A 13,784-nucleotide genomic window follows, 5' to 3' on the forward strand; every position below is an offset into this window, starting at 1 on the left:
GGATGCAGTGAGTAGGTCTCGGTGGGTGGGATGGGGCATCTGTTTGGGGCAGGGGCAGGAGATGGGACTGGACAGGAAACTTGGGGCTCAATTCCAAGGGGTGTTGGATCTCAGCAGGAGGGCAGTAGGGAGCCGTGGAAGGTTTCTGAGCAGGAGATGCGTGCTCCAAAGCGCATTCCAGCAGAACGTGCCTCCTGACCCCAAATGGAACACAAGGAGTGAGAGGCTCCTGTTGGTGTTTCTGGAATTGGGGGCCAAGTTGTTCTCACCCCCTCGCCCCGTGACCCCCAACTCTCTCCATATTCCTCATACAAGCCATCAAGAGATGGTGACTGGGAACATCCTTCAAAGCTCAGAAGCCAAGGCCATTTGAATTGCTATTGTGCCAATGGCCACCCAAGGGGCTGGAGTTTTGGTTTTGCCTTGAACATTCCAGCTGCTCCCCAATCAATAACACAGAGGCCCAAGTGTCAGCCAGTTCATCAGTCAGTCACCAGGGACGGGCTTTTAATTTGTCGAGTGAACAAGTTAGGGAGGCCAGCACTTTGATGGAGATCTATGGGCTTCCCAGCATGTGCCAGGTACCAGGTTGGGCCCTTTGGCCAGTGCTGTGGTTAGCAGGACCCTCTCCCTAGGGCCCAGGCTGAGGGCAGAGACCAGTCACCGAGCAGGTGGTGACAGAACCGGGGATCCGGGCTGCGTGGGGCACAGTGGTTGCCAGTTTGGACTTGCAGTCCAAGCCCCCTGCCCGAGTTTGAGTCCCACCTCATCATTTACTGGCTGTTTGATGGAGGGCATGTCACTTCACCTCTCTAAGCCTCAGTGTTCTCGTCTGTAGAATGGGGATTGTAATGAGCTCCACCTCATGGGATTGCCATGGGACTGCAGCTCAGCGAGGTGATATGCAGACAGCTTGATCAACACCGGGGACAAGTTAAATGCTCCACGAAGGCTGTGCTGGTGATGCTGGTGGTGGAAGCATGGCGACCGTGGGAACATGGTGGCGGGGGATGGATGGGGGAGCACCGTAACCAGACTGATAAGTCCTGGGAGCAGTGAGGATGGAGAGTAGTTTGGCCAGGGGTAGGGTGGTACCCACACAGGGCGCGGGAGGGTGACCCCTTCATGTCAGTTTGCCTGGCTTTGGCACCCGTCATCCTGCATCCTGCGATGTCTTGGGCAAACCCGGATGGTAGGTCACCCTTGTGCCCAGCGCAGACGTTTGGACCCGCTTCCAAGAGCGGTAGGGAGCTGAGGTGGGTTCGAGCAGGGGGCGATGCGGTGTGAGTTACCAGCTGGGACCAGGTTCTGAGCATTTTCCCTGATAGAAACCTCTGGCTTGTTCTTGCAGGATCAGCTGAAGCAGTGTTTCTCCAGGCGGACCCCCGAGGCCAAGGACACTGACACCCTCGTGCAGGAAGCCGACAGCCAGTATGGGACGTGGCTGGACCAGCACCGGAGCGGGGAGAGGTAGGGCGCGCGGGGCGGGGCCTCCGGGCGGGAGTCCGGGTGGCCCATCTGCCTCCTGATTTCTCTGTTACTAAGTAGGACCTGTTTTGTCTGTAACTGTAAGAGCAAACCATTTCTTTTTATAAAACAGAAATTTAGAATGTACAAAAAACTTATTTTAAAATGATATATGAAATATCCAGAATAGGCAAATCCATAGAGACAGAAAGTAGATTTGTGGTTGCCAGGGGCTGGGGGGAGGGGGGATGGGAAGTGACTGCTTTACAGGGGCCAGATTTCCTTCTGGGGAGATGAAGATGTTCTAGAACCAGAGAGTGGTGATAGTTGCACAACACTGTGAATGCACTACTGGTAGATTTCATGTTACGTGTGTTTCACTACCATACAAAAAAATTAACAAAGAAAATGAAAATCGCCTCTAATCCCAGCACACAGATATAACCTTCATTAATGTTTTTTGTTGTCTTTCTAGACTTTTTTCTGTATGTATATGGTGTGTTTACAAATATAGGAGCATATTACAGATACTGCTTTATAAGCTATGTCAGCATTTAGTATCACCGCTGTTAGAGGCTTGTAGGGCCCCTCAGGTGTCAGCCTGGCTGGGAAGGAATATTATTATGACTGTGGCAGAAGCCTGAAGGTTACTGAGCATCGCCTGGATTCAGGAGGCAGGCAGGTCTGAATTCCAGCTTCACTCCAGCTGGCTGTGAGGTCCTGGGTAAATTAGTTATATTTGCCAGATTTCACGCTCCTTCTCCATAGAAAGGGAATGACGCTCATAAAAAGAGCCAAGATGTGTTGAGCGGACGGGCCGAGCACTGTTGTAAGCACTGAAACATAACATTTAATCCTATCGCCCCATCTTGCAGAAGCAAAGACTGAGGCACATGGGGTTGTCAGGAGGGTAACCTGCGCAGCAGTTGGCATATTTCCCGGCACTTAGTAGGAGCTTGATACATTGCACCTGTTCATTGTTTTAAAAATGCAATTTTTCTTCTCGCCCTTGGCGGGGGGGATAGAACACAGCAGCGGCTTCGTGGACACCGGGGGTGGGCTTGCCGTGTTCTCAGCTCACCCTTCCCACCGGCGGGCCACAGGATCGCACGGGGTTTTGAAGTCAGGGAGACCTGGGTCCACCCCGGCATGGCCACTTACCAGCTGTGTCACTGTGTGACTCAGTTTCCTCGTCTGTGGGTTTCACGCCCAGGGATATGGTGTGTCCGTGGGTGAGCTGGACTCAGACCCAGGTCTCCCATCTCCTTCCCCTGCCCCCCACCCGTCAGGAGCGGCCACACCCCTCTGCTGGTTTATGTCCCATAGCTGGCATTGGTACTAAAGCTGGGTGGAGGTTGATGGAATTGGAAGTGGGTAAGAAAAAGGGAAGCACAGGTTCCTTCCAGTACCCACGAAGGCTTTCTGTTTTCTTTCCTAACCTGTGATATGTGTTAATCAGTGAGCGAGTCTGGAAGCCTGGGTGTCCTGGTTTTGCGGTCGCTGTGTGACCCTGGGAGGCCCCTTCTCCCTCTGGGACCTGGCATCTCCCCTGTGTCCTGGGGTCGCCCCCTCCTGTCTCCCGGAGGCACTGCAGCTCCTCCTCCGAGAAAGGGCCCAGGAGCTGCTGTGCTCCCAGCCCTGAGCAGCAGCGCCACCTGCAGCCTCCGCAGTGGTATTTCCCTCATTTTTTGTGGATTTGCCTCAGTCGCACCCCACACCCAAACATCCTGCCTATTCCAAGGAATAAGTTCTTCCCCGAGCTGACGAAAAGCATGGCTGTGCTCCTGCAGTGAAACACCAGTACACCTGGGTTGCAGGTTCTGCCCAAGGGTGCAGCTCAGGGGTGTTTCAGGGCAGACCCTCCTATCAGCGAGGTGGTGTCTGGTGTGCCCGTCCCCCCTTCCTTAGGGTAAGGCTTTCCTGTGCTCTTGGCTTTGGGGTCTTTTCAAGGGGGGAGCAGGGAGCCTATTTAATTTAATGGCTTGATTTATTGATATATTTTCTATCTTGTGTGGTTCCAATTATCCAAGTGGTACTTGGAATACATTATGGGCAGAAATTCCAGGAGGAGAGGGTCATGGACCTGGATTCTGGGGTCAGGTCTGTCCCTTTGGGCAGGCTACTTCACGTCTCTGTGCCTCGGTTTCCTCATCTTTAGCGAGGTTAGTATTTAATTTCCTGAGGTTAATCCTACCTCCTAGGGTTGTGGACGTTGCAGGATTATAGGGTAATCATTGTAGGATTGTGAAGAGGATGGAACGATACAGTTTTTAGCACAGGGCCTGGCACATAGTAAGTGCTCCGTAAATCTTTAGTGAGTGAGTGAGTGAATGAATGAGTGGATGGGTGAATGAATGGATGGATGAAACAGTGCAGGAGATTCCCCACCTCCTGCTCTTCCACTGGTGACTGCCGGTGATTATTTGGTCTACATCAGCGCTGTGCAACAGAAATACAATGCAAGCTGCAAACTCGAGACACACATGCAGTTTTAGTGTTCCAGTAGCCACATCAGTAAAAAAGAAACAGGCAGAATTAATTTTAACAGTATGTTCTATTGAGCCCAATAGACCCGAAATACTATCATTTTAACATCACTATAAAGTTATTAACGCGGTATTTTACGTTCGTTTTTTTTTCACTCGAAGTGCTGGGAATCAGTGTGTACTGATTGTACTCAGGGCCCAGCTCAGCGCTCACTTGCCGCATTGCAAGGGCCCAATGGCCCACATGTGACCAGTGGCTCCCATATTGGACGGCGCAGGGTTAGAGGGTCTTGAATGGGACATTCTGCACCCATTCTGCACCTGTTCAGGTATTCTAGCGGCACCATGGACAGCACCTGGCTGGGCCCAGAGTGGTTCTCCTAACTGGGATGTTCTGTCTCTTGTTTCCCGGCATATAAAGCACACCCCACACCCTACCTTCTGCCCCTTCCCTTCCTTGAAATTCAGGTCTCTGAAACAACCTGCCCGACCAGGCCTCCCTCCCTTCCTTCCATTCTCATAGCTTGGCCCCCGAGTCCCCATCCCCGGACAGCAGTGCCACGTCGGCTCAGAAGCAGCCCCCCAGCAGCCGCGTGTCCTCCGTGTCCTCCCAAACGGAGGCCACCTCTGCTGGGGACCAGCATGACTGCTCCAAGGACCAGCAGAGCACCAGCGTGGACCGATCCAGCACGGATCTGGAATCCACTGACGGGATGGAGGGGCCGCCCCCACCGGACGCCTGCCCCGCAAAGAGGGTGGACGACTTCTCCTTTATCCATGTAAGTCAGTCGTTGGGAGCACATGCTGGAAACAGTCATTTCTTCTTAAAGGGATGTTCTGGCATCTCCTGATGAATTACCCCTTTCCCTGGTAGAATCTGTGTGCCAGGGCCCCCTGTGGTGGGTGCAGAGGGCACAGTCTGAGATGGGACTGAGGTCTACATGAGGCTTGTACCTGCCACACACCAGCTGTGTGTCTTGGGGCAACTGTCTTCACCTCTCTGAACCTCGGCTTCCTTATCCACCTGTAACCAGTACAGTGGGCTCCACAGCTCTGAATGCAATCACATGTGTACAAATTAAAACTGAGCTGAGCCCTCACCTGTTAGGTGAACAGGCCATCCGGCCTCTCACGCCTGGCGGGTGGGAGGTGTCTGCCTGAGGTCTGCAAATCTAGGCGTGCAGCCTGGACTTCGCTCAGACCGATTCTGCTGGGGGTTCTTACCAAGGTCTTGCCAAGTGGGACCATGTCCCTGGAGCCAGGGAATCTAAGTCTGTCTGTAAAGGGGACCCTCCTCAGGCGTGGGCAGCCCTCAGAACTCAGCTCTTCTGGGGCCCACGGAGAGCCACCCCACAGGATGCTAGCCACCCAGGTCCAACTGCCTCCTATCCAGCCCCTTCTAGACCTGCAGGGGTCAGGCAGATTGTCCTTTTCAATCCTTGAGACACAGGGGTCTTATTATTCTCCTTCCCTGACAATAAGGCTGCCTGCCCACCCTCCTGAGGATGCAACATCTAAATGATGCAAAATCCAAAATGGACCCTGTCTCCTCAGTGAAGCCTCACGTCCACACTCTTAGAGATGGCTACACAGGTGCCCCCAGAGAAGGACCATCACTGCTTTGGGTGTGGGGCTTCCTTTAGGGCCTCAAATGGGATTCTTCTTCCTAAATATGGTCAAGGTCTCTCTCTGGCATCTCTAAATAAGGGCAGAAATGGGGAAAGGCACACACTCAGTCTCCATTGGGGCACCCCACTATATAAACAGGCACAGGGTGCAGATTGTCAGGATTTAGTTAGGTGATTTATTCAGTTATTCATCCAACAGACATTTATTGAGCTCCAGCTATGTCCCAAGCATTGCTCCAGCTTACATGCCCATACGATGTCACTGTGCCATAGCATAATTCTCCTGATTTACCTTCTGGAACGCCAAGCCCAAGAGGCAAAACCCCTGCCCCATTTTTATTTTATTTTATTTTTTTTAACTTATCCTTTCACATAACCAGAGACAACACTATTTTTTTTTTTTTAACATTTTTAAAAAAAATTTTGGCCACACTGAGCAGCTTGCAGGATCTCAGTTCCCCGACAGGGACCGAAGCTGGGCCATGACAGTGAAAGCGCCAAACCCTAACCACTAGACCACCAGGAACTCCCTCATTTTTGCTGATTAGGGAACAGAAGTGGCCACTGAGTGATTGAAATGCCAGTGTCCCTAAGCACAGGTCCAGCCAATTATTTAACACCGAGGTCTCCCACAGGCAGTGTTTGGAGGCTGAAAGGGGAGGCGAGACACTAGGGAAGGAATCAGCTTCTCCACCAGCCTGAGGCTGCAAGGGTGGCCCTGGGGAACGGAACCACGCCCCCTTCAGCAGCCCCTGCGTTGCTGTGGCTCCCTCCCACTTTCTCTGAGTCTGAGAAACCCGCTCTATTTAGTAGCGACCGGAGATATATGCTCTCCTCTTGAGGATGGCGGACCCTTTATGATTTCCATCTCTCCCCCACTTCCACCAGCCCCACACAAATCCCCCCACTGGACAGCATCGCAGCCAGTTTGGGAAACAGCTGTGCAGATATCAGCCCCCTCCTCCCACCCCCAATGGGGTGTCTGTCACTTACCAACTCTGGGAAATGAGTCACTGAAATTAGCTCATCATCGCTAACTTAAAAGGCCCTGGGTGACAGAATTTCTCCAAAGTGGACTTGAGAGGAAGAATCCAACATTTCATGCCAGGACCTGAGCTAGCCAGGAAGAGAGAAGCCCATTGTAGGAATAGCTCTCGGCTATGAGCCTGGGTCAGGTGCTGCTGGAACCAGGACTTTCCATGCCTGGGCTCCCTGAATTCTCTCAATCACCCTAGCAAGGGGATACTATTATCATTCCGTTTTTACAAATAGGGACACCCAAGCTCAGAGAGGGTAAGTCCCCTGCTCTGAGGTCACACAGCTGGCATTTGAACTGAGCGGGATTTGAAGCCCAAGCTCCGAGCTCTTCACCACTATCTCCTTGGAGATCACTGAGCCAGAGGCTGCCCCAACTTCTTGCTGGGCCTGCCCAGGTGGTCTGCCCCCAGCCCTTTCAGCACAAAAGGTGGTGATGTTGGAAACCATCACTGACCCTCCACCCGCCTCTGCTCAGAGTGTGATGCTTGAAAACAAATGCCTGGTACTTAGTAGGTTGCTCCACCGGCTCCCACCTGCACCCTGAATTATTGTGGGTAGAGGAAGGACCACACTGAGAACCTCTCAGCTCGTCGACCCTGTGTGGAATAAGGTTGTTGTAAGGATTTAGTTAGATGATGTGTTCAGTTATTCATTCAACAAACAAACAAACATGTATTGAGCTCCTGTTAGGTACTGCTCTAGCTTACCTGCTCAGATGATGTCACCAGGAGGGGAAAGCCATTTCCATTATGTGCCCACTGTGTTCCAGGCACTGTGTGGGGCACTCAAGGTTTATTTGATTCTTGGAATCAGCCTACATGCTATATTTCACAGAGAAAGTAGGTTTAGAGTGTTACATTCCTATTGAAATGCGGAAATGCTGGCCCAAGTACCACCTAAATAGCATTGTGTATCGACGCAGCTATGCACACCTCCCTTGGGTGATGCCCCCATTTAATGTTTCCCATGCTTTTTTTCCCCTCTTCTTCTCTGCCACTCCCACAGCAAACCTCAGTCCTCGACTCAAGTGCCCTAAAGACCCGGGTGCAGCTCAGCAAGAGAAGCCGCCGCCGGGCTCCCATCTCCCACTCCCTCCGGCGCAGCCGAGTCAACGAGTTGGAGAGCAGGTTTCCTTTGGAGGAGGAGGCCAACAGCACGTGGATGTTCAAGGACTCCACAGGTATGCCCCCTCTCCTCCACAGGTAGCACATTGGATAGCAGGAAGTATTTAGGTTAAACCCTGGAAGAGCTTTCTGACTTTGAAGGCTGTGGGATATTAGAACACAATAACATAGGAAACTGTGGTTTCTTATTACACCAAGCTTATTAGAAACTAGGTAAAACATTTTTTTGAGGATGATATATTAATTGGGGCTCCACAGGTTGCAAGGAACTGAGACAACTTAATAGGATTTCACTATTTATGCTGTTATCCTTATTAAATTCACCCTTATCCTCTCTTCAGGTTTGTTTGCTGGTCTTTTTCTAGATTCTCAAGTTGAAAGATCAGTTCATTTATTGTCAGTCTTTTTGGGTTTCTAATAAATTATTTAAGGCTATGCATTTTCCTCTAAGGACTTCTTTGGCCACATTCCATGTCAAACCTTGAGCTGAATCCTAAAGAACAGATAGGAATTAGCCAGGGGAGGGTATTCCAGATGGAAATATCAACAGGATCAAAGGGGCAGAGGTGTGGAAAGAACATTCCATGGGTGTGGCGGGGGCAGGGGCGGGTCGTCTCTCTAAGCGGTTCAGTGTTTCCCAAGCCAGAAATAGCAGGAATCAAGCTAGAAAGGCAGGGCCAGTTCGTGGAGAGTTGTGATTCCTTGCTACGGAGTTAGACTTGATCTGTAGATGGAGAGCCATGGAAGAGTTTTAAGGAGAAGCAAAATCTCAGAATGGAGGCTGCCGGTGACTTCAGTACCCTTTTCTTTGCAACAGAGGAGAAATCCCCCAGGAAGGAAGAGTCAGATGAGGAGGAGAAGACACCCAGAGCTGAGAGGACGCCCAGCAGCCGACCCCAGAGGATGCCCGTGTTTCCAGGCATGGACCCGGCAGCGCTGAAGGTACCAGACTTCATGCCCAGAGCTATGCTTACCTGTGGCAGCAAAACAGACAGGCCCATGTTTCTCACCCTCCTCCCTCCTTCCTTCCCTCTCGCCTTCCTTGCATCCCTCCCTTCCTCCCTTCCTGTCTTCCTCCCTCTCTGTCTAATTTTTGAAATAGTTGAAGATTCATGAGAAGTTGCAAAACTAGTATGAGAGACTTCCCGTGTACCCCTCCTCACCCAGCTTCCCCCAGTGCTAAAGCATCCCATGGCCATGGTACATTATCAAGACCAGGACATCGGCCTTGGCCCGGTGCTATGAACAATACTACTGATTTATTTGGATTTCTCCAGTAATCCTGTGTTTCTGAATCTCCGCTTTCTTTCTCCAGCCCCCACACCTGCTGCTCAGTTTAGTCTTCCAGCTAAGCCTCCATGTGCTCATCTGTAAAAGGGGTTAAAAGTCCACCTTGGGCATCAGGCCCAGTGCTGGATGTCTGGGAAACAGGAGTGAACTAGCCCAGGCTTCTGTTCTTGAGGAATCTGGTGTGCTAGGGGTGGGAGGCACATAAAATGATTATTTTGATTCCAAACAATGTGAGAAGTCAGCATTGGAACCACATTAATCTGTCTTAAATAGCACCGCAATCCCAGTTGGACTGTGGAATCCTGAGGGCAGGGCTGGGCTGTCTCCCCACCCTCAGCTCCACCGAGCATCTCACAGGTCCTGGGAGGCAGCGGTACTTAATGCAAGCGAGAGAGGGGCCTCTTTTATGCCCAGGCACCATGTGCTTGCAAACTCGTTTTATGTCCCCAGCAACCCTGAAAAAGGTAGCTCTTTACTCCCATTTTACTGAAGAAGAAATAAAGACAAAGAAGCCTAGGTTGTTTGTGGAATTTCTCAACCCCACACTCCGTGTGGCCAGGGAGCCTCCTGTTAGGGGCTGTGAACTTGCCACTCCTTCAGTAGATGGCAGCTTTGCTTTTCATGTCATTTCTGGCAAGAATAAAAAGTTGATAAACAGCGGATGCATACTTGCCCCTGTAATTCATTTTACAGGCCTTCAAAACATGAATGTCTTGCAGCAACTGTCCTGGGCCAGAGGTTTTCTGACTTCTTTTTTGAAGCATCGGAACAAAGGCTGCCTTACAGGGCAGCCTAACACAGGGGGCAGAGAAAGGCCCTGCTTACAGGAGGGAGCAGAGGCCCTAGGGAGGCTGCCGGGCTTTTTCTCGAAAGAGCCCTGGAGTTGGAATTGGGCAGACCTAGGACGAATCCTAGTTGTTGAAAACCATGTGACTTTGGGCCAACTGCTCAACCTTTGACCTTTAGGCTACTCCTCTATAAAATAGAGAAAGCCAGTCTCCACCCTGGAAACGTGTGTCATATAACTTACGCCTGGTGGAGTCCAGACGCTGGATGCCCAGCGCACAGAAGCTGCAGGGCCGACGATGGTGATGACCACTATTGCTGGGGGCTCCGCCAGCACTGACTTGGAGATAGATGCCACCTGCCACCATCATACCCCCCCGCAGCCCCCAAAGGAATTCTGGGCACACCATTCCAAGTCATCCCATTCCCTGCGTGCCCTCCAAAAATGGTGGGAATCCACCCTGCCTTTTCCCTGTGCAAATCTGATAGTCAGAAACCTCACTTACTCATATTCACAGGAGCAAAGAGCTTAAAAGAGCTGGACCTCAGCTGTAAGATGCATCTCTTGTCTCCATCTCGGGGTTCTCAGGAAACTAAAGGAGATGGAGCATCCTGTGATGAGGACACCACACATGGTGGCTTTTCAGCCAAAGATAATGTGATTGTGTGGATTTTTCATGGTTGTTTGATCCCAGTGGTCAAGGGTGGCCTCTTGGACTACAAGCCTGACCTCTGATTTTTCTTGGCCTCCACGGTCAGGCAGCATCTCCCCCACCCCTGAGTCTGCTGTCTGAGTCCGTTCAGATGCTGGGAGCCCTGCTGTCTCCATGCAGTGACAGTGCCGTAGGATGGGACCCTTCCCCAGACCAAGGGCAGGTTACAGACTCCACCCCTGTCTTCTCTCCCCAGGCTCAGCTGCACAAGAGGCCAGAGATGGACAGTCCCAGCGATACCCCCAGCTGGGCCCCCCAGCCCAAGACCCCCAAGTCCCCCTTCCAGCCTGGGGTGCTGGGCAGTCGCGTGCTGCCCTCCAGCGTGGAGAAGGACGAGAGGTGAGAGTGTTGCTAACACATAAAAGTTAGGGATTATTCATGATATGGTTATTGTAATAGAAAAGCTATGATGGAGCAGGGGTTGGCCAACTACAGCCCACAGGTCCAATTCAGCCCACTGTCTGTGTTTGTAAATAAAGTTTTATTGGCACACAACCATCATTTAAGGATTGTCTGCGACTGCTTTCCTGATGCAACTGCAGACCTGACACATTGACACAGACACCCTATAACCTGCAAAGTCAAAAATACTTACTATCTGACCCCGGTGATAGAGGAAGGCAGGAGAAGAGTTCAGAACCCAGACTTGAGGAGGAAGGGTGTGGAAAAGGCTTCCAAGAGGAGGGGATGCCCGAGCTGGGTCATGGCAGACAAAAGAGGTGGCCGAAGTCACAGCACATGCAAAGGTCCAGAGGCCTGGTAGAACTGGGCGCTGTAGGCTGTGCATGTTATTGGAGCACAGAGTGGGCCGTGGGAAGCAGGAAAGCAAGAGGATGAGAGGGAGAGACAGGCTGAGGCAGAGATGGTACCTCTCTTGCTCTGCGGATGCCAGAATTGCTCTGGAGTCAGCTGAGGGCACCAGTGTTTCTCCAGGGCTGGAGGGACCCCCAGACCAGGAGGCCTGGTTTTGAGCCTCCACCATCAGGCAAGCCTTGCTTGGGGTACTCAGACCCCTGTCTGCCCAGGGGACCTCTCCTTCCTCGCAGACCCCCACCCCACCCCCAGCCAGGTCAGCAATGTCCCTGAGCCCTCCAGGACTGTGGAGTCGGGAGCTTTCTCTGAGATCAACAGAAGTCAGGTCTTGTGTGTACATGTGTTTGATTATAAAAGTAGTACATGCTCACCTTAGAAATTGTAGAAAATATAAAATGAATATAAAGCAGGGAAGAAAATCACCCACGATCTGATACCCCGCCCCCCGCCGCCCCCCCGCCAGAAGACTACCATAGTGACGTTTGGGCCTTTCTCCTTCCATTCTTTTTAAATGTAGTCGAGATTACAACATACAATATACATAGCTTCTTTTCCAGTTACATGTTTCATGTGACGATTCTCCCATAGCCATTAAAGTCTTCATAAGTATGATTTCTTTTTCTTTAAAAAATTTTCAGATGTTTTTGTTTGACTTCATTGTTCTTGTTAAAATGATGTGTTCTCATTACAAGCCATTCTGAGAAACAGAGAAAAATACGTAAAGAAGAAAGTAAAAAATAAGACACTCGAAAATGTTATCATTTGGATGGTGATGACTCAAGTGTATTCACTTTGAGAAAATTCATTGAGCTGTGCGCTTGTGATCTGAGTGATTTCTGGATGTGTGTTCTTCAATTTTAAAAAAAGTTAAAACAAATCGTACCTCCCCCAAATAATTATTGTTATTATTCAGTAAACATAAGATCTATCTATCTATCTATCTATCTATCTATCTATCTATCTATCTATCTATGTCTTACAGGCATTGTTTTAGTCAGGGTTCTCCAAAGAAACATAACAATAGTATGTATACACAGGGAGAGAGAGAGAGAGAGAAGGATTTATTTTAAGGAATTGGTTTTCACGATTGTGGACACTGACAAGTCCAAATTCTGCAGGGTAGACAGGCAGGCTGGAGACCTGGGGAGGAGCTGGTGTTGCAGTTCAAGTGCCAAAGGCAGTATCTTGGCAGAATCCCCTCTTCTTCTGGGGAGGTTGGTCTTTTTCAATTAAGGCCTTCGACTGATTGGATGAGGCCCACCCATGTTATGGAGGGTAATCTGCTTTATTCAGAGACAACTGGTTTAAATATTAATCTCATCTAAAAAATAAAATAAAATACCTTCACAGAAATAGCTAGTATAATGTTTGACCAAACAGCTGGGCACTGTGGCCTAGCCAAGTTGACACACAGAATTAACCCTTATGAGCATGTACCTGGGTAGAGAGATGGAAGGATGAATGGATATTTGGGTGGCAAATGGATGGATGGAAATAATGTAAGCATGACTTTCTGCTGCAGATTATTTCACAGAATGGATGTACCATGATTTATCTAACATTCTTCATTTTGGAGCACTTTGGTTAATTCCTGTTTCAATCACGTCGACATGGGCATCTTTGCTGCCTGCGAATGTGGCTCAGCCCCCACCCACACGCGGCAGGAGAATTGGGTCCCTCAGGGAGTCCTCGGTCAGGCTCACACTTGACTCCCACTGCCTTTGCGGTTTCAGATCGGAAGAGCCCTCTCCCCAGTGGCTAAAGGAGCTGAAATCCAAGAAGAGGCAAAGCTTGTATGAAAATCAAGCTTGAGCAGGTATGAGGGGCTCTGGAGGGGAGACCCGGACAGAGCCTCCAATCCGAGGAGCAGGGAACTTGGGCCGGGAGGCAAAGGCTCAGAGACTTGGGATGCTGTGCCCTGGAAAAGAGAAGGGAAAACGTGGTTGAGGGTGTTTTGGGTTCCCGTAAAGAGGATGGCAATGATCTGCTTCTCCTTAGCGAAAAAAAAACACAGTTGGACGGCCTGGGGTGGGTAGAAAGGGCATGGACTCTGGTCTCATGCCCTTGGCCAGCCCTTCTCACTGCATCTCAGGCCCCCTTTATAAATTGAACAGGCAGGACAGCTTAATCTGAAATGTCCCCAATTTCTACATTCCTATACAACCTGTATAATTAAAAATTAATTTGAAAAAAAAGAAAGAAATTAAAAAATCGAACGATTAGATATGCCCTAGTGTGGGCCTCAAGTGATTTAACTTCTTGAACTTTAGTTTGCCCATCTGTAAAATGGGGTAGCAGCGCCCGTGTTGCTGAGCGGTCCAGAGGGCTCCCTGAGAATGGACCGGAAGTCCTTGGGGGAGGAACACATGGCTCTTGCTCCGTCAGAGTCAACGCTGCTCTGAGCAGCACAGGAGACCCACCACCCCTTCTCCACAAACC

The 13,784-nt window shown here is 50.5% G+C and overlaps 1 protein-coding gene across 3 annotated transcripts in view; it reads left to right on the top strand.

The window, feature by feature from the left end:
• The window catches only part of KIAA1671 (KIAA1671 ortholog), a 186,065-nt gene that overhangs the window by 166,534 nt on the left and 5,747 nt on the right, over nt 1–13,784 (top strand). For all 3 annotated transcript variants that reach the window (XM_061170488.1, XM_061170489.1, XM_061170490.1), the window contains 6 exons: nt 1,352–1,470; nt 4,477–4,732; nt 7,625–7,799; nt 8,561–8,685; nt 10,729–10,871; nt 13,079–13,161. In XM_061170488.1, the coding sequence (XP_061026471.1) occupies nt 1,352–1,470; nt 4,477–4,732; nt 7,625–7,799; nt 8,561–8,685; nt 10,729–10,871; nt 13,079–13,157 (897 nt within the window). In that variant the 3' untranslated portion in view covers nt 13,158–13,161. The remainder of the gene's footprint in view (nt 1–1,351; nt 1,471–4,476; nt 4,733–7,624; nt 7,800–8,560; nt 8,686–10,728; nt 10,872–13,078; nt 13,162–13,784) is intronic.

This window comes from Eubalaena glacialis, chromosome 15 (assembly GCF_028564815.1).
Source record: "Eubalaena glacialis isolate mEubGla1 chromosome 15, mEubGla1.1.hap2.+ XY, whole genome shotgun sequence".
NCBI classification, from domain to species: Eukaryota; Metazoa; Chordata; class Mammalia; order Artiodactyla; family Balaenidae; genus Eubalaena; species Eubalaena glacialis.